Below are 21,601 nucleotides of genomic sequence, written 5' to 3'. Positions count from 1 at the left end.
GCAGTTATGGTCACTATCACCAAAATGCTCTCCCACCACAAGATCTGATACCTGCCCCGGCTCGATTCTGAGCACCAAGTCTAGAATGGCCTCTCCCCTCGTCAGCCTGTCAGCGTACTGCGTTAGAAAACCCTCCTGAATGCACCTTACAAAAACAGCTCCATTCAAATCTTCTGCTCGAAGGAGGTTCCAATCAATATTGGGAAAGTTAAAGTCACCCATTACAACAACCCTACTGCGTCCACACTTTTCCAAAATCTGCCGACCTATGCTTTCTTCAATCTTCCTGCTGCTATTGGGGGGCCTGTAGTAAACCCCTAAAGAGGTCACTACTCCCTTGCTGTTCCTAATTTCCACCCATACTGACTCGGTAGGCAGATCTTCCTCGACAATGGAAGCTTCTGTAGCTGTGATACCCTCTCTGATTAGTAGTGCTACACCCCCTCCTCCTTCTCCCCCCTCCCTATTTTTTTTAAATGCTCTAAACCCGGGAACATCCAGCAACCATTCCTGCCCCTGAGAAACCCATGTCTCTGTTATGGCCACAACATCATAGCACCAGGTACTGATCCATGCTCTAAGTTCATCACTTTTATTCCTGATACTCCTTGCGTTAAAGCAAACACACTTTAACCGATCCCTTGGTTCCTTCCCAGGAAAATCCTTCCCACTAGCTGGTCTACCTCTTGCTACTGCCTCACCTGCATCAACTCTCGCCTCCGGTATACAGCTCAGGCTCCCACCCCCCTGCCATACTAGTTTAAACCCTCTCGAACTACTCGAGCAAACCTTCCACCCAGGACATTGGTCCCCTTCCAGTTCAGATGCAACCCGTCCTTCTTGTACAGGCCTCACCTTCCCCAGAAGGCATCCCAATTATCTACATATCTGAAGCCCTCTCTCCTACACCAGCTGCGTAGCCACGTGTTAAGCTGCGCCCGCTCCCTGTTCCTTGCCTCGCTATCTCGTGGCACCGGTAGTAAACTAGAGAACACTACTCTGTTCGTCCTGCTCTGCAGCTTCCATCCTAACTCCCTGAAATCACTTTTTATATCCTCAATCCTATTTCTGGCTACATCATTAGTGCCAATATGTAACACGATTTCTGGCTGTTCGCCCTCCCCTTTTAGAACCTTATACACCCGATTGGAGACGTCTCGGACCCTGGCACCAGGGAGGCAACATACCTTCCGGGAATCCCGATCCTGACCACAAAATATCCTGTCGATTCCCCTACCTATCGATTCCCCTACCACGAGTACTTTTCTATTCTGCCCCCTTCCCTTCTTTGCCACAGTGTCAGGCTCAGTGCCAGAGAACTGACTACTATGGCTTTCCTCTGGTAGGTCATCCCCCCCAGCAGTATCCAAAATGATATACTTATTGCTGAGGGGAATGCCCACAGGGGATCTCTGCTCTGTCTGTCTGTCCCCTTTCCTCCACCTAACTGTAAGCCATCTGTCCTTGTCCTGAGCCTGAGGAGTGACCAACTCCCGGAAACTCCTCTCAGTTACCCCCTCTGCCTCCCGAATGATCCGTAGTTCATCCAGCTCCAGCTCCATTTCCCTAACACGGTTTTCAAGGAGCTGGAGTTGGGTGCACTTCCCGCAGATGTAGCCAGCGGAGACATGTGCCACGTCTCCCAACTGCCACATTCTGCAAGAGGAGCAAGCAACTGCCCTAGCATCCATACCCCACTTATCTGAACACCCACTCAGTACTAAAGTAGAAAGCTTAGTTCAAGTTGCTATAAAATTAATAACAAACTTATATTCACTAGAGAAGGTTTAGAATGAACCTTACCTTATTAACTAGGTTAGCGGAGGAGGGCAGGTGGGAGACACTACAGTTGTAGAATCTCGGGTTTAGCCGCCTTGCTGATATGTATGGTCACTGCTTTCCTTCCCGGCTGCCCCTCTGGTCCTCGTCACTTCCTCCGCTGCTCCCGCTCCTTCTGTGAAAGAGAAAACACTGCTGCCCGCTACCGGTACGTTTTGTACATAGTTTTCAGTGACTTCTGCACATTGGCTCCTAAATCTCTCCTCATCCATTTAAAAAATACACTGACCTATTTATCTTACACTCAAAGTGTACGATCTTTCACTTTTTCACACAGTTTTATCTGTCATTGATGGATTTCAAAGTGGGCAATACAATATCCCCGTGCAGCTTTACCCATCTGTGCTACTTCCTGTGCTGCCTACCTTTGTGTTGCCAGTGAACTTGGATACTTGGCTCTTGATACCTTTATCTGGAATCATTGATATTTTTGTGATGTCTAACATTGTCTGTAACTTGTGTTAAGGTTGGTCTTTTTGACAAATGCAGCTCTGATGAGATCTGATGCAAGTGAAGATCAGCTTGGACAGAGCCGCAATGACATGGTCAAGGTTTTTGATGTTGTTGTAAGACACTGCAGTACATGTCTTAGCCACAATGTGGCGCTCTAATATAAACTCTTGTTGCTACATAAAATGTCCATCTCTGTCTCACCCAATAGCACCGTGAAAGGGTCACACCCAGTGCTTTGTGCATTGGCAGGAACCTTAGGCACACTAAAAACCAGCACAAACATTTTGAGACTCTGGAGCTGTTAAAATCATGGCAACCCATTCCCTCTCTGTTTATCAATCTTTGCTGTAGCACCCTTGGTTTCTGTTTTCTCCTGTTTGATTTATTCTCACATATACCTTGGTACAGTGAAAAGTTTTGTTTTATGTGCTGTACAGACAGATCATACCCTACAAAGATCATAGGCTGATTCAACAGAGTGAGGAATACAAAGTTACGCTGCAGAGAAGGTGCACAAAAAGCAAGATCAACATCAGATTTGAAATTTGAGAGCTCAGTTCAGAGGTTTAATAATAGCGAGGGACATATACTTAAGCTTTTGTACCTTCTGCCTGACAGAAGGGGTTGGAAGAGATTATAACAGCGATGAGAGGGGTGTCTGATTATCTTGGCTGCCTTTCTGAGGAAGCAATAAGTATAGATGGAGTCAACGGATGGTTTTCTCTCGAGGCAGCCAAAACATGTTGATGTGAAATTGCCATAGACCTGTCATTAGAGGGAGTGAGAGATGACAGGCGGTGGTTTAACCTGAAGGTCACCACACCTCAGGTGAGGTGAAAGGTTGAGAAAATGGGACCTTTGTGGTAACCTCAGCTGGTGCAGGAATTAAATCCCCACTGTTGGTATCGTGTGCTGCATTAGAAACCAGCCATCCAACCAACTGAGCTCACTGATCCCATGCATTCTGATGTAATCTTCTGCCAGTAGCTCTTCACAAATCCAGTCTTCACACCAGCATCATCAGTGTGTGTTAGAGAGTTGTTGTGTTGTACAGAAAATTGTAACAGAACGACACAATGTCTTCCCCTCAAGTTCATTCAGAATCACTGCAAAATGCTGAAAACAGAATGGTCACTTATTTCTGAGTTAATGGGAACTGCAGATGCTGGAGAATCTGAGATAACAAAGTGTGGAGCTGGATGAACACAGCAGGCCAAGCAGCATCTTAGGAGGCCGCTTGGCCTGCTGTGTTCATCCAGCTCCACACTTTGTTATCTCTGTCACTTATTTCTATTCTTCCATCACTGCCCTCCCCACTCCACTACCACTAGCCCCTTGCCCTTAACAATCAAAGTCTGCTATGGTCTGTTATTGTCTAAAAAGGCGTTTACAGTGAAGAGTCATGCTGGAATTGTTGTTTATTCAACCTTGTATTCGTTTATTTATTCAATCACACTGTAGTTTCAATAAATGTCCCTTCATACATGCTAAAGTGAAACTCCAGTTAATGCAGTATTTGCATAAAACTAAACGATGATAATACATTATCAAAGTGCACAATAGTGCCCAAGAATTTACCTGAGGGCATCTTGAGTATGGGGCCCATCTGCTCCATATGGCTTGGCCTACAAATGGTCAACTCGCATCACTTTATCCATTAAAGGAGCTATGGGTGTTTTTATTTAAAGTATTTAGCTTTGTTGCTGCACTGCTGTCTGTCAAGCTCATTACTGCTACTGTTATCATATGTTAAAGAGTTACCTAGCATTCTGAGTCTCCATGTAGGAAATTATGTCTGATTATCATTCAGTATGTGTACGTGAACAACACTTTTTACAGTTCCCTGGACGATTTTTAAGACCTTGATAACATAAAACAGTTGAGAATGTGCAGTATTAAACTTAGTTGCACCATCTCTTTTTGCATTTCGAGTCTAGTTACTCACTTTGTCTTATTGTGTGAGAAGTTTAGATTTCATTTAAGCTTTTGTTTGTAAACAGGAAGGCAAGTGGGAGATTTGGGATGGTTAATTCTGTGACACTTCAAGGTCATAGGCAGTGATTTTTCTTCCCTCAACTTATACTGATCAGGCATAACAACAGACGCAACAGCATAGAAATCTAGTAAAAACCAAGAACTGCGGACACTGTAAATAAGGAACAAAAACAAAGTGGCTGGAAAAGCTCAACAGGTCTGGCAGCATCTGTGAAGGAAAAAACAGAGTTAATGTTATGGTTCTGGTGACCCTTTCTCAGACCTGCTGGGCTTTTCCAGCAACTTTGTTTTTGAGCCTAGAAATTTAGTTGCAATGTACCAGATTTTCAAGCAATAAGCAAACTAAGCTTCTACAAGGGGTGATTGTAGAGCCTGGATTAGAACCCGGATCCATCTGGGGAGTGGGTTCAAGTCACTGCAGATAACAAGGTGTGGAGCTGGATGAACACAGCAGGCCAAGCAGCATCTTAGGAGAAGGTAAGCTCCACACCTCGTTATCTTGGATTCTTCAGAATCTGCAGTTCCTATTATCTTTGATACAAAGCTCACTGCAGCTGGCGGTGAAGTTCACTAATAAATTGAAATATAAACTTATTTTCAGTGAAGATTACAATGCGGAAATTTTATTTGTGACAGAAGTGACTTTATTTTTAAAGGGTCAGCAGAAGGTCAAAACAACTTTCCCAAGAAATTCTATGAACTAACCTAAACGACTTGACAAGCTACCTGCACAGATAAAGGTGGAAATGTTTACTAAAATGACCTTTTATGACTTGGAGAAAGTGTGATAGATGGAGAGGCCAGAAGCAGGTTCAGTTCAGAAGAAGTGATTCATATGAGCAGATGCGCTCTGTAGCAGCCATGAGGAAAACACACAGAGAGACTCATAGAATCCCTACAGTGTGGAAGCAGGCCATTCAGCCCATTGATTCCACACCAACCCTCTGAAGAGCACCCCACCCAGACCCACACCATATCCCTCTAACACTGCATTTCCCATGGCTGCTCCACCCAACCTGCACATCCTAGACACTATGGGCAATTTACCTGCATGTCTTTGCATTGTGAGAAACCAAAAAATCCAGATGAAACCCGTGCAGACACTGGGAGAATGTGGAAACCCCACACAGACAGTCGCCAGAGATAGAATGGAACTTGGGTCCTTGGCGCTGTGGGGCAGCCGTGCTAACCACTGAGCCACTGCGTCACCCTAAAAACCGTGAGCTGTTTTCCTGAAGGTTGTAAGAAAGGTCAGAGAGCTAACCTGGGTCTCTGCCTCAGAGAGAGGGAGAATCATACCTGGTGCTTGGTAGAAAGTCGCTGAATGGAAGCTGTTGTGACCTTGTCAGTTGAATGAGAAGTGGAAGTGTGACAAAGGAGTGACGCCTCGGTTTGGTGTCAGAATCATACAATTGTTATGGTGCAGAAGAAAGCCATTCAGCCCACTGCTTTGGCTCTGTGAGCATTCTAACCTTGTGCTGTTCTACTGCCTTTCCCCACAACCCTGCACATTTGTTTCTCTTTAAATAAAATCCAATTCCTCTTGAATGATCCAACTGAACCTGCCTCCACTGCACTTACAGCCAGTGCATTCCAGACCCCAACTGCGCTCTCTGAAAAGCTATTCTCTTGCCTTGCATTTGCTTATTTTCAAAACATTTTAAAACCATACCCTCTGGTTCTTGATCTATGTCCAAGTGGCAACAGTTTCACCTAACAAAACAGAAATTTCTGGAAAACTCGGTAGGTCTGGCAACATCTGTGGAGAAAAATCAGAATTAACGTTTTGGGTCCAGTGACACTTCCTCAGAACAGTTTCTTCCTATTTTGCCCAAATCAAACCTCTCCAATCTTTGCTTTGAACTGAACTGTCTGATCCTTGGAACCATTTTCTTAAAGCTGTTCTGCACTGTGTCCGATGCATTCACATCCTTCCCATTGTGTAGTGCCCAGACCTGTGCACAGTACTCCAGCTGAAGTACAACCTTTATCTTGTATGAGTTTTTTCATAACCTCCTTGCTCCTGTATTGCATGCCCCTATTTATGAAATCCTAGAATACTGAATGCTTTATTAACTGCTCTGTCTATCCTGCCACCATTAATGACTTTTGTACATATGCACCCAGGCCCTTCTGCTGCTGCACACTGCTCAGAATTTTGCATTTTCTGTCAGGCTGTCTGTTTGTGTTCTTTGTATGAAGCATACCACCTCAACTTCTTTGCATTGAACTTCAGCTGCCACCTATCTCCATCAATGTGTTAACATCCTTTTGAAGTTCTACTCTGCCTTCCTTACAGTTCTCCCTGATGCTGTATTATCTGTATACTCTGAAATAGTCCCCTGTATGCGAACATCCAGATAATTTGCACATATCAAGAAAAGCAACGGTTCAAATACCGACTTCTCAGAAATTGTGGTTACTTCTTCCACTCCAGAAAAACTTATTAACCATTGCTCCGTTTCTTATCCCTCAAACAATTTTGTATGCACATTGCTGCTGCCCTTTTAACAATGACCTTCCTCTCAAGGCTGTTGTGTGGCACCTTCTGGAAATCCATGTACACCACGTCACCAGCATTCCCCTCATCAATCCTCTTCCAAAAAAAAGTCTCCGGCAAGTTTACTATAGATGATGTTTTTTGTGCTTTGAACACTTTGACCAGTGTTTTATGTATTAAAAACACTTTAGCCAAACTAAAGTGGGTCAGACAAAGGGACCAAACTGGTTTGCAGTTGAACTTGATGTTATTAACAAAATATTCCTTATTTAACAACAACATGTGAGCATTTCCCAAATTTCCACAATATTTACTGTTTGCCTAGCTGTATCCATCTGAGGAAGGATATTACCCACAACGAACCACATGTTTGAGCTGAGCCTTTAGAAACTCCTTCCTTTCTGATGCAGGGCTGGCTCTCTTCCACGAAGGTGGATCTTGCAGGTCAGGGTGGATTCCCTCCTGGGTCATCTTGGGTTGCCACCTGCTCTTCTACCACAAGTCATACTGTGAGTTTTCATAGAGGGGGTGGATCATTGCTGTGGATCTGGAGTCACATGTATGCCAGACCAGGTAAGGATGGCAGTTTCCTTCCCTAAAGGGCATTAACGAATCAGATGTGTTTTTTCCAATAATCTGACAATAGATTCATGGTCATCATTAATTCCAGATTGTTTCTTTTATTGAATTCAAATTCCACCATCTACTTTGGCAGGATTTGAACTGGGATCTCCAAACGTTTTCACCGTGTCCAGATTAACAGTCCAGTGATAATACCACTAGACGATAGCCTTCCCTGTGGCTAAAGCTCCATTACTTTGATACATCAAGGGTTGACTACTTGCACACTTGACTGCAGACCTCCATTCCTCCAACCTCTATAGGTCTGTTCATCTGAAATGCCTCACTTGTATCTTAATTTGCACTACTCACCCATAACCCCTGTCCCCCTTGACCAGTATTGACTTCTGGTCTCTCAACAGAATTATTTTGTAAAGCTCTCAGCCTTAAAATCGAATTTCTTCAGATCTTTGCATCTTTTATATTTCTGTAATCTCCCTTAGATGTACAAGCCTGTTCACCCACATTGTTTTTTTTCCCTTTAATGTTGGTTTCTGTGCCACGGAACATGTTTCTAAGTTAAAAGCACGGTACAAATAAAAGATGTTCCTCTTCTGAGTGTCAGACTTTGTGCATTGCAACAGGACGCTAATGAGGCAAGATCTCAGCAGAGATACAGATTGTGGTTTATCTCTCATTTACTGTTCAGGTTAAGAGAGCCTGCCCCCACCCCGGTCTCTACATTCTGCTGTGTAAGAGGGGACAGAGCTCTCAGCCGTTCTCATTGCACTCTGCAACTGCATCTCAGCTTAGAAGCAATCTTCAAAGCAGCAGCTCATAGCTCACCACTTTCTGCAAATATTCGAGCAAGGCTTGCAAATTATCCTGTCAATGAATTTATGTTCCAGTTAGGCTTTATTTCTTCACTTTGATCCATTTATTTTCTTCTGTGTAACTGGCTGACTCAACACTATCCCATGTTCATGGGCATGCCCTAATGGTGGAATAGTATGAAATTGTTTTACTTTGAAGTTTAAATAAAAGTGAAATTCAAAACCGAACTTTAACGATGTACCTGTTCATTCATGTGATGCCCAAAGCAAGCTGTGTTTGTATACGTGTGAAGTGTTTCGATTTTGTTTCAGGTATCGGATGGGGGATATCATCAAGATAGTGGGTTTTCACAATCAGTGCCCAGTCATTGAATTTAAATACAGGTGCTTTGGTTTAATTTTTAAAATCATTATCATCTATTTACATTAGTCCCTGCATATCATGTTCCTGAATTTCTAAACGTAGGCATTTGTTCCTTTTGCATTGTCAGATTGGGCCAGTTGTTAAATGTCAGGGGAGAGAAAATCCTGGAGGAAACCTTCTATCAAACACTACTGCGAACTGTTAGCCTGTGGCCTGGTGCAGTGCTCCTTGATTACTGCTGTGTAGAGAGTGGCCTTTTAGGTAAGAGACTGACAAGTGACCTGCTTGTTATCTGCTACAACTAAAGGTGCAAGAATCACAGTTGAATCTAGAGCTAGTGCAATCTGTCTAATTTTATAAGTCTGCTCATGTCTGAAACCCTGGGTCTTAAGAATATGAGAACTAGGAGCAGGAGCAGACAATTCAGCCCCTCCAGTCTGTTCCACCATTCAATACAATTGTGGCTGATCTCATCTTCGCCTCAACTCCACTTTCCTGCCCACTCTCCATAATCCTTTGAAATTTTTCATTCATGATTCATTTGTGTCGTTATCCCTTAGTATTTTGATGGTGGGCTATATTTATTTTGAAGGCATTTCGAAAGGAACTTGGCTGTTACAGTCCTTTCACCCCACAACCTTTGACACAAGTGAACAAACCCACCCCAAATGAGCGAAAGAAAGATTAGCATCTTTCTATGACACATCTCTCACTATCAATCTAGTTAGATGTGGCCACGTTCAGTCCTTTAGGTCACTGCCCAGAATTGTGAATAATTTAATATTAAATGGTCATTGATCAGTGAAGATCGTCTGGAGTACGAATTGGAAATTTTACCCATGCAGTAAGAGGCGATCCTGTGATGTTATGGGTATGGCGCATTTTTGTCTCCTAAGCAAACAATTAATATAAAGGCAAAATACAGCAGCTACTGGAAATCTGAAATATAAACAGAAACTGGTGGAAATACTCAAGGTCAGGCAACAGCTGTGGAAAGAGAAACAGTTAATGTTTCAGATTGGTGACCTGTCATCAAAACGAATTGACTATATCTGTGCTGTCCTGCAGTAGATCTAGGATGGCCTTAGTTCTGAAGGTGATTGTCAAAATAACTAAAATGTTCCACTATCCAGCATTGAATCATCTTCACCTTTGATGAACATAAACCAGTTCATCATACAGTGGTGAAATGTGAGGCTGGATGAACACAGCAGGCCCAGCCGCATCTCAGGAGCACAAAAGCTGACGTTTCGGGCCTAGACCCTTCATCAGAGAGCGGGATGGGGAGAGGGTTCTGGAATAAATAGGGAGAGAGGGGGAGGCGGACCGAAGATGGAGAGAAAAGAAGATAGGTGGAGAGGAGAGTATAGGTCGGGAGGTAGGGAGGGGATAGGTCAGTCCAGGGAAGACGGACAGGTCAAGGAGGTGGGATGAGGTTAGTAGGTAGGAGATAGAGGTGCGGCTTGGGGTGGGAGGAAGGGATGGGTGAGAGGAAGATGAAGAGAGCTCTGATGAAGGGTCTAGGCCCGAAACGTCAGCTGTTGTGCTCCTAAGATGCTGCTTGGCCTGCTGTGTTCATCCAGCTTCACACTTTGTCTCAGATTCTCCAGCATCTGCAGTTCCCATCATCATTGGTTTAATAGGACACTTGTTTCAAGCTATGTGTATAATGTGAGCCTTACTAGACAAAAGGGGGTTGAGCATACATATGAGGATGATGGGAGCACAGCAATGTTTATAAGATAATCTGTCAACCACTTCTGTGTCGTCGTGATGATTCTGAGGGGGGAGCTGGAATGAAAGATGCTCGTTGTGGCTGATAACTAAGACAGTGTTATTTTAAGCTGCGCATCTTTACCACGTGCAGGTCTATTTTGGCTTGCTCTTTGTGTGTTATCTGGAGATGAGAGTATGATACTCGTCATTCACTTTTTATTTCTATTCACTTTGGTGAATTATTTCATTGTATTGAACTTGAATGTTGATGGAAATGTTGCAGTTTTGACAAAGCTTTTACATCTCTCGAGGACATTTGTACGAATAAAGGAGAACAATTTTTTGTTTTACACTGCATGGACAGGGAGTGACAGTCATTGGCGAGGGATTATGATTGGTAAAGGGGTTGCCGTGGAGAATGGACCAGTTATATTTACACATGTTGCACTTGTTTTAACTGACAAAATAGGTGACACCCATCTTCAAGGCAATGCCTTGCACAATCAGAGTCAACCTGTCCAGTTTAAATTTAAGCAAATATTGGCATTTAACTGTCAGTCATCATTCTCTATGCTAGTGTCTCTACCAGAGTCTACTTGTCAACCAAAACGGTACAGATATTAAAACAAAAGCTTTCTTTCCCCCCGTTGTTGTTCTTGTGGATTCCCTGATCTGCGCAAAACAAAAAGCTTTGACAAAATCTGCCTGTTTTTCAGCAATATTCACAATCCAGTTTGTAGAGCAAGTCAAAGAGATTCCAAGGTTATGTCAAAAAGGCAAATATTTGGTGATCTCAGTTTGGAGGACATGGGACCAGGTCAGACTTTCAATATCAAGAGAGCATTTGTGAGATTTAACCCAAAAGTAACAGACTATAAACCCACTCTCACATTCATGCCCTGTTCACTGCTGGAATTGTTTTTGTAAGGAAAACAAATCAAATTAGGTTATATTGTTCAATTAAAATGCTGCAGATGCGACTAGAAAGATGCAAACATCTTCGCCAGTGGCAGAGTGCAGAACTACGGTTGTGAAGATGTTGATCAATTATAGGTCAGCACAGATATAGTCAATTTGTCTTGATGACAGGTCACCAACCTGAAACATTAATTCTGTTCCTCTTTCCACAGCTGTTGCCTGACCTTGAGTATTTCTACCAGTTTCTGTTTATATTTCAGATTTCTAGTAGCTGCTGCATTTTGCCTTTATATTAAGAGTAGGAACTTGTGGTTTTGTTCTATCATTTACACTTCTAGCACTGATTTAATTGTCTGTGTGTAGCACTCATGTCAATGCTGACTGTGCAGCAATCACTCACCAATTCTCTCTGAGTAAACTACCATGCAAACTCTGACATTGGTGCCTAAATCAAGCACTGTCAGAATGCCCCAATTCTCGTCCTTTCTGCAGCTCTTACTTGATATGATGAGGGGCACTGTTTTCTTTCCTATGACAAGGATTGTCAAATTTCTGAAACTGGGCCACGAAAATCAGTGAGTTGAGTTGCACATGTCTACAGAATATGAGAGCCTGTTTCTGTTTACAAGCACAAGGCTGTGTACGGCAGATATGGATCAAATGTTGATGGGCCCCACTGCCAACAACAACTTGTGTCTAAATAGCATCGTAATGAAATAAATTGATCCAAAACCTTTCGTAGGAGTGCCAGCAAGTAAAGTTTGGCATTTAGCCGTTGGTCAGTGGCCGTACCATCTTCAATCATTTGGTCAAAGAAGTCAAGTTTTAAGGAGCTAATTTAAAACGTGAAACAGATGCATAGATGATTGGGGGTGAATTCTAGAATTTAGGATTTTGGCAGCAAAAGGCACAATACCCATGGTGGAATGAAGAAGATTGGGAGAACTTCTGAGACCAGAATTAGATCATAGAATCCTTCAGTGTGGAAACAGGCTCTTTGGCCCAACAAGTCCACAACAACCCTCAGACCCATCCCCCATAACCTACCTAATCTACACATCCCTGGACACTATGGGACAATTTAGCCAATTCACCTAACCTGCACATCTTTGGACTGTGGGAGGAAACCAGAGCATCTGGAGGAAGAGTTGCAGATAGCAAGGAGTGTTGTAGGGGAGATTACTGGCTGGAAATTGTGCCGGAAACTCACAAAATGCTGGGGCATCTTGAATTCAGTTCTGGAAGACTGTAGACCCAAATGCCTTACATGCAAACTTCATCATAAGGTCATGAGACGACCACAAACCCACAATTTTTTAACATCCTGCAGAGAACAGTGCACAGACTATCTCAGATTCACTCTGCCCTTTCTCCAGCTTTTCATACAGACTAGTAAAACTGAGGCCCAAAAACAATGCAATGAAATCAGAACTTGCTTGATCTCACGTGTTAAACCACTTGTGAGCACAATCCAGATGTATTCAAGTTCATTTCTCTGTTTCTACGTTTTAATAGTGCTTTCATAAAAATCATTAAACTTGACTGTTTTTATAGAACTTTAACTGTGTATGCTCACTACTCTGAACTAGAATACAGTCAAAAAGTCTCCTTTTGTAACAAACGTATTACTGTATTTGATACGTGTGCCCAGCATTGTTTCGTCTGCCGACATCACCAGAAGTAAATTGACTGTTCATTAATCTCATCCCGTACCTATGGGACTTTGCTATGTGTAAATTAACTGTTACATTTGATCACATAGCAGTAATTGCACTCCAACATTAATTAATTGGTTGCAAATTACTTTGGGATAACGTGGAGACCTGATAAAGCACTTTATACTTGTCTTGAAAGTCTTGACAGTACAGCACAGAACAGGCTCTTCAGCCCACAATGTTGTGCCGACCATTGATCCTCATGTATGCACCCTCAAATTTCTGTGACCATATGCATGTCCAGCAGTCTCTTAAATGACCCCAATGACCTTGCTTCCACAACTGCTGCTGGCAACGCATCCATGCTCTCACAACTCTCTGTGTAAAGAACCCGCCTCTGACATCCCCTCTATACTTTCCTCCAACCAGCTTAAAACTATGACCCCTCGTGCTAGCCATTTCTGCCCTGGGAAATAGTCTCTGGCTATCAACTCTATCTATGCCTCTCCTTATCTTGTATACCTCAATTAGGTCCCCTCTCCTCCTCCTTTTCTCCAATGAAAAGAGACCGAGCTCAGTCAACCTGTCCTCATAAGATAAGCCCTCCAGTCCAGGCAGCATCCTGGTAAACCTCCTCTGAACCCTCTCCAAAGCATCCACATCTTTCCTATAATAGGGCACCCAGAACTGGACGCAGTATTCCAAGTGCGGTCTAACCAAAGTTTTATAGAGCTGCAACAAGATCTCACGACTCTTAAACTCAATCCCCCTGTTAATGAAAGCCAAAACACCATATGCTTTCTACGGAGGAATGGGATACAGGGGAACTTAGCTGTCTGGATACAGAATTGGCTGGCCAACAGAAGACAGCGAGTGGTAGTAGAAGGAAAATATTCTGCCTGGAAGTCGGTGGTGAGTGGGGTTCCACAGGGCTCTGTCCTTGGGCCTCTACTTGTTTGTAATTTTTATTAATGACTTGGATGAGGGGATTGAAGGATGGGTCAGCAAGCTTGCAGACGACACAAAGGTCGGAGGTGTCGTTGACAGTATAGAGGGCTGTTGTAGGCTGCAGCAGGACATTGACAGGATGCAGAGATGGGCTGAGAGGTGGCAGATGGAGTTCAACCTGGATAAATGCGAGCTGATGCATTTTGGAAGGCCGAATTTGAAAGCTGAGTACAGGATTACGGATAGGATTCTTGGCAGTGTGGAGGAACAGAGGGATCTTGGTGTGCAGATACATAGATCCCTTAAAATGGCCACCCAAGTGGACAGGGTTGTTGTAAGCATTCTTTTTCCTTCCATGTACCAATACATTCCTCTGCCTAAGTCCTATGAGAAACATTAAATTAATCTATGTATTTATTTGTTTATTGAGGAAAATTAATGTTGCTGAATACATTGATAAACTTTGGCAGTTTATTGGCAGAATGTCCCAATAGGAAATCAATAAGTAGAGTCTGGTCCTCCACGAGCTGACTTCCATCAGCCTGTTCAGCAATTATGGACATGACTGAAGATAGAAATACCTGACAAAATGTCTGCATTATTGGGTAGTTTGACCTTACTTTAAAGCTGTTTACTATCTACTGTAAGATAAAATGTTGCAACACTGTTCATGGCTAACGTGCGCCACATATGTTGCGGATAATTGAAATATCTTCTTTCAGGATCATTTTGTGGCAGCTCAGATCCTCACTATGAGGTTTTTGTTGAAATAAAAGGCGTCAGAAACTTATCAGAGGATCAGCGTTACAAGGTGAGAGGCTACTTCTTATTGTCCTGGGAAAGGATTAATGCATATTTGAAGTTGAAGTTGATTTTTCCTCCCTTTTGGACATTATTAGGATGCCGATGTTTGATGATAAAATTTGTTAATATAAAAATCAGCAAACCCACATAAAATAAGCATTTACAACAGGAAGCAGCTCAAAACTATACCGAATGAAGGAGCTATCGTTAGCTCATTATTTGTGAAGTGGAGGAGCTGGTGCCATCGTCTCTGGGCTAGATTTAAAATTGCATCCCAGCAGCTGGTAGAATTTAAATTCTGCTCTTAACTCAAATCAATTAACTATAAAATCTGGAATAGAAAGTTTGTCTTGAGTGATGACTATGAATGATCCTCAATTGTGATGGAATCCACCTGTTTCATCATTCTGTGCAGTCATTCTTTTAAAATATCACCGTACTGGCGTCTTCTTTCCTATCTCATTAGCTGGATCAATGCCTTCAGGAGGATTCAGAGCTGTACCAGTCATTTAGACGCAAAGGTAGCATTGGACCAGTGAGAGTTCATATTGTGGCACCAGGCAGCTTCAAAGAGTTGATGGATTTTATCACTGCAAATGTAGGTACTTCCTGCAGTCAGTTCAACATGCATCGTATTCTGAGGAAAAAAGAATTTTTAAACTTCATTCAACGAAAAGTAATTTCGTAAATATACATTATATTACTCTTAAATTTATCATATTGTGCTTTGTTTTTCTCCTGATTAATTTATTTCTTGGGATAAAGACTCCACCATTGTGTTACGGATGGATCTCATTCCCTGAATTTTTCAATGTATTGAGTTCATGCTTCTTGTAGCAATTGACCATTGCATTTGAGAACAACCAAACTGTGCAGGCACAATAAGAGCACTGAACTAACCCTGATGGGGCAAACATTTATTTGCAATACAATATATAGATATGTGCATATATCTTCTGCACTGAAAAAAATATGTTGGTTCTTCTCAAAATAACTGAAACTACTGTCTTTTTGCATCCTACAAGACTGACACTGTCCCCAGGGTGTCACTGAACTAAAAGATTTCAAGAGAAATCAAATATTACTGTAAATAATCGCAATTTATTACCTTGTATATTTGAGATTGCTTTTACTTATGCAATAAAGCCATTCCGGTTCAAACCTTCCATATACTGTGATTGATTAACTGAATCAACTTACTCAATTTGATTTTATAATTTCAGCATTTTATCCATTGCAACCTGCTTGAAATTCTGTGTTGTCCAGGATTGCTGAGGGAAATTGACTTTCTCTACAACTGCAATAAATGCAGTTCTGTCAATAGCAGACAGTCCGGAGGGTAGTATGGTGTATGTTGTGCCAATTCACCATCTCAGAGTTTGGATCCAAGTTCCTGACTGAAGTGAGAATGACTCACAGCTCTGTAATCCTGATTTGTGACCATTTATTAGTTGTTAATGCTCAACTACTTAAGGTACGAATCTCACCTATGATTGTCTGGAATCTGCAACAATTTTGTGGTACTGAGTTATTTTTTCATGGCAGACTGCTTAATTACACAATTGTAAGCTGATAGAAAAGTGGTTTCCTTTAAGATAATGTGTCTCCCTTGATGAGCTTGAGCATTTTAATCTCTAGAGGATAGGTTTGTTTAGTTACCAATCTGGTTTGGCCTATCTTTTATGGACCAGTGCAGTCTAATTAGGCAGACACAGATCTTCATAGTTATTTCTGACACTTAAGAGTTAACTAGAGGGCAGTTAATTTTTTTGGGCAGTTGTTACCCTTGTTCAAATTTCTGGCTAGTGTGTCAGGTGAGAAACAGAAAATAACTACCTTTTTTACATAAAGACAGAACTAGAATCTAATGTATAATATAAAAATACATTTAACAGTGTAATAAAATGTGAGGCTGGATGAACACAACAGGCCCAGCAGCATCTCAGGAGCACAAAAACTGACGTTTCGGGCCTAGACCCTTCTTCAGAGACGGGGATGGGATGAGGGTTCTGGAATAAATAGGGAGAGAGGGGGAGGCGGACCGAAGATGGAGAGAAAAGAAGATAGGTGGAGAGGAGAGTATAGGTGGGGAGGTAGGGAGGGGATAGGTCAGTCCAGGGAAGACGGACAGGTGAAGGAGGTGGGATGAGGTTAGTAGGTAGGAGATGGAGGTGTGGCTTGGGGTGGGAGGAAGGGATGGGTGAGAGGAAGAACAGGTTAGGGAGGCAGAGACAGGTTGGACTGGTTTTGGGATGCAGTGGGTGGAGGGGATGAGCTGGGCTGGTTGTGTGGTGCAGTGGGGGGAGGGGACGAACTGGGCTGGTTTTGGGATGCGGTGGGGGAAGGGGAGATTTTGAAGCTGGTGAAGTCCACATTGATACCATTGGGCCTGCTGTGTTCATCCAGCCTCACATTTCATTATCTTGGATTCTCCAGCATCTGCAGTTCCCATTATCACATTTAACAGTATAGTTTGCCACTACTAAGCTCATGCTTTATCATAATGAAGCCAAAATTGATTCAAAGCCAAATATTGAGTAAAAGTTCTCAGATTTATTTGCTCAAATATTTTTAATTAAGTTTGATTTTTGATATCAATCAGAATGTGCGGATAGTCTAACTCGTGTTAGGAGCCATTTATAATTGCAGGGCAACATTTGCTGTGCCTATTTGAAATGACTGATTTTGATTGTTCCTTATTCTGAAGTGTGACAGCAATCCAGAAATGTGACAGACCCAGGCATGCACAATGTGCTTGTTGCTGTGCAAATTTACATGGCGTTAAACAACCTCCTGTTACTGTAATAACGGATGGTCACGACTGTAGATGGGCCCCTTACCGAAAGGGTTAGTATCTGGAAATGATGAGCACCACCCACTGTGATATTGCACAGACGCACAGTGAGCCTGAAGCAATCAGGGAAGAGACTTCTTTTTAAGTTCATTCGTGGGATATGAGTGCCATCAGCTGGCCCGCATTTATTGTCCATCCCTATATACCCCTGAGAAGGTGGTGGTGAGCTGCCTTCTTGAACTGTTGCAGGTAGAACCACCATGCCCTTAGCCAGGGAATTCCAGGTTTTTGACTTTGAAAGGTTTCTTGGGTGGATGACAACACTAATGGATAAAACTCACTTAGTATTGCGACATTAGGAACAGGAGAAGGCCATTCAGCTCATTGAGCCTACCCTGCCATTCAACATTATCATAGCTGATCAAACACTTCACTGCCTTTCACCCAACCCATCCATATAACCCTATAATCAGTAATTTATTAATTTCTACCTTAAACATACTCAAAGACTGAGCATCCACAGGCCTCAGTGGTGGAGCATTTCAAAGGCTCTCATCATTGGGCAAAATTCTCCTCGTCTCAGACCTATGTGGCTCAGTCCCTTATTTTTAAATTGTACCCCAATTCTATACTTCCCATGAGAATCTTCCCAACCATATGAAACAGCTTACCTGCATTTACGTCATCTATCCTTTTGAGTATTTTGTAGGTTTTACAAAGATTGCCTCTCATTCTTCGAATCACTTTTGGCCAATCTCTCTTCATAGGACAACCACACCATCCCGGGGCAAGTCTGGTGAACTTTTGTCGCACTCTCTCCATGGTAATTACATCTTGCCTGAAACTGGATAACTAAAACTGCCCTCAGTACTCAAGCTGCAGTCAAACCGAGCTCCTGTACAACGTGGGTTTGAGATGAGGAGGAAGCTTTTTACTCAGAGCTGTGAACCTTAGGAGTTCTCTGATTTACAGCAATGCAAAAAGCTTTGTTGCTTGGTGTCTGTGTAGAATTATGAGAACATATCATACCTGACATGAAAAATCCATATCAGCAATGAGACCAAGGGAGCTGCAAACATTATTGAGGTTTGGTAATGTCTTTTACTGGCTAAACATGTTTTAATTATGCAGCTGTTTCCTCTGGGCTTTGAGGTGTTTTCAACTCCTGCAGTTTATTATCAACATAGAATTGTTCTAAGCAAAGCAGTTTTACTGACGGAGTATATACAGTAGATTTTTGTTTGACACGTACACTCACTGTATCTCGAACTGGTCAGAATTTACGTGACTGCATGAGGAGAACAGAAACCCAAAGTTCAAATGTCATTCCAGTAGGATAGAGTTGAATTTATTAAATCCTTCAACTTGACTCCAAAGCCAAGCCTGAAAAATATCTTGACCTTATTCAATTTCAGAGCCTGAACCTAAAAAAAATCAAAAGTATTGAAGTTTTCTAATTTCTTTATATTCCTGAGAAAACATTGAGTAAAATTATTTGGATATAACTGAGAAATAAGAAAGGGATGATCACCTTATTGTGATTGGACTATAGACCCCTAACAGTCAGAGGAAAATTGAGAAGCAAATATGTAAGCATATCTCAGACATCTGTGAGAGTAATAGTGTTGTCATGATAGGGGATTTTAACTTTGCAAACATAGACTAGGACTGCCATATTGTTAGGGGCTTGGATGGAGAGGAACTTAAGTGTGGAAAGAAAATTTTCTTGTTCAATATGCGGATGTACCTACATGAGAAGGAGCAAAACTTGGCCTTTACTTAGGAAATAAGGCAGGGCAAGTGACTGAGGTGTCAGTGGGAGAACGCTTTAGGGTAATTGATCATAATTTTATTAGGTTTAAAATAGTAATGGAAAAGGATAGACCTGATCTAAGAGTTACAGTTCTAAATGGGAGGAGAGCCAATTTTTATAGTATTAGGCAAGAACTTTCAAAAGTTTATTGGGGGATGCTATTCGCAGGTAAAGGGATGGGTGGAAGTGGGAGGTCTTTAAAAATGAGATACTGTGAGTTCAGAGACAGTATGTTCCTATTGGTGTGAAGGACAAGGATGTTGTGTACGGGGAATGCTGGATGACTAGAAAAGTTGAGGCTCCAGTGAAGAAAAAGAGGGAGGCATATGTCAGGTATAGACAGCTGGGATCAAGTGTATTCTGAGAGGAGCATAAGGGCAGCAGGAGCATATTTAAGGGGGAATCAGGAGGGCAACAAGGAGGCATGAGATAACTTTGGCAAATAGGGCCAAGGAGAATCCAAAGAGATTGTACAAATACATTAAGAGTAAGGGAGAAATTAGGGAGAGTATAGAGCCCCTTAAGGATCAATGACTCTGTCTTTGTGTGGAACCACAGGAGATGAGTGAGATACTAAATGACTATTTCACATTAGTGTTTACTGTGGAGAAGGACATGGAAGCTAGGGAACATGGGGAAGTAAATAGTGATGTCTTGAAAAATGTCCATATTACAGAAAAAGAGGTGCTGGAGCCTAAGAATGTATAAAGGTAGATAAACCCAGGGCCTAGTCAGGTGTATCCCTAAACTTTGGAAGTTAGGGAAGAGATTGCTGGGCTCTTGCTGAGATATTTGTGTCATTGATAGTCACAGGGAGACTGGAGAGTGGCTGACATGGTGCCATTATCTAAGAAAGGCTGCAAGCAAAAGCCAGGGAACTATAGACCAGTGAGCCTGATATCAGTGGTGGGTAAGTTGTTGGAGAGAATCCTGAGGGACAGGATTTACATGCTTTGGAAAGGAAACAACTGATTGGGGATAATCAACATGGCTTTATGCATGGGAAATAGTGTTGCACTGACTTAATTGAGTTTTTTGAAGAAGTATCAAAGAAGATGGATGAAGGCAAAATGTTAGACATTATCTTTGTTGCCTTCAGCAAGGCATTCAACAGGGTTCTGCATGGTAGACTGGCTAGCAAGCTTAGATCACTTGGAATCCAGGGGAGCTAGCCAGTTGGATGCAAAATTGGCTTGAAGATAGGAGAAAGAGGGTGGTGGTGTGTCCAGTGGTGTTCTAATGGGATTGGACCTTGGTCCAATGCTTTTCTTCATTAATATTAATGATTGGGATGTGACTATCGAAATTTTGATTAGTAAGTTTGCAGATGACAACAAAATTAGTGGTGTACTGAACAGTGAAGAATGTTATCGCAAAATAAAAAGGGACCTTGATCAGATGGGCCAAGGAGTGGCAGATGGAGTTTAATTTAAATAAATGTGAGATGTTGCATTTTGGTAAAGCAAATCAGGGCAGGATTTAAACTGTTAATGACAGGGCCTGGGGAGCATTGCTGAACAAAGGCTTTTGGGTGCAGGTTCATAGTTCTTTGTCAATGAAATTGCAAGTAGACAGGGTGGTGAAGAAAGCATTTGGCACGCTTGCCTTCATTGGTCAGTGCATTGTGAATAGGAGTACGGAAGACATGTTGCAGCTGTACAGGGCATTAGTGAGGCCACTTTTAGAATACTAGGCTCAATTCTGGTCTAACAGATATAAGAAAGATTTGTTAAGCTTGAAAGGGTTCAGAAAAGATTTATAAGGATGTGGTCAGGATTGGAGGATTTGCCCTTTAAGGAGAGGTGGAATATACTGGGGCTATTTTCCCTGGAGCATCAGAGGCTAAGGGGGTGACCTTTTGAGCTTTATAAAACCATGAGGGGCATGGATAGGGTGAATTGCCAAGGTCTTTTTCCCAGGGTAGGGGAGTCCAAAACTAGAAGGAATAGGTTTAAGGTGAGAGGGGAAGGTTTAAAAGGGATATAGGGAGCAACTTTTGCACAAAAAGTATGGTATTTATATGGAATGGGCTGTTTACGGTGTTCAAAAGGCAAATGGATGGGTACATGAATAGGAAGGGCCTTGAGGGATATGGGCCAAATGCTGACAAATGGGACTAGATTAACTTAAGATATCTGGTCTGAGCCCAAGCTAAATAACTATATGACTCTAACTAAAAAGTATAATTGATAGAGGGAGCAGAGAGAGAGAGAGTGTGTCTAGATTCTTGAGCATTTTCTGAAAGTGGTGGTTTATAGGCTGTTGAGATTCATTCCATTACTGAAACCTGAAACCGAGTTTCTGTTTTTGGACTAACAGCATTGTCAGAAATATTGATAATAAGGTAGCCATTGGTTTGCTGAATAAATGGACAATCTGGTGTGGTACACATGTATGGAATGCTTCAG

General features: G+C 42.2%; 1 protein-coding gene across 3 annotated transcripts in view; it reads left to right on the top strand.

Annotated features, from left to right (window-relative positions):
* Nucleotides 1-15,736, top strand: part of ghdc (GH3 domain containing) — a 60,638-nt gene extending 44,902 nt beyond the window's left edge. For all 3 annotated transcript variants that reach the window (XM_059638872.1, XM_059638870.1, XM_059638871.1), the window contains exons 5-8: nucleotides 8,494-8,565; nucleotides 8,673-8,806; nucleotides 14,505-14,593; nucleotides 15,053-15,736. In XM_059638872.1, coding sequence (XP_059494855.1) covers nucleotides 8,494-8,565; nucleotides 8,673-8,806; nucleotides 14,505-14,593; nucleotides 15,053-15,274 — 517 coding nt within the window. In that variant the 3' untranslated portion in view covers nucleotides 15,275-15,736. The remainder of the gene's footprint in view (nucleotides 1-8,493; nucleotides 8,566-8,672; nucleotides 8,807-14,504; nucleotides 14,594-15,052) is intronic.
* Nucleotides 15,737-21,601: the final 5,865 nt, after the last annotated feature.

The sequence above is a fragment of the Stegostoma tigrinum genome, chromosome 31, assembly GCF_030684315.1.
Source record: "Stegostoma tigrinum isolate sSteTig4 chromosome 31, sSteTig4.hap1, whole genome shotgun sequence".
Lineage (NCBI taxonomy): Eukaryota > Metazoa > Chordata > Chondrichthyes > Orectolobiformes > Stegostomatidae > Stegostoma > Stegostoma tigrinum.
This window is presented reverse-complemented; position numbering and strand designations above follow the sequence as displayed.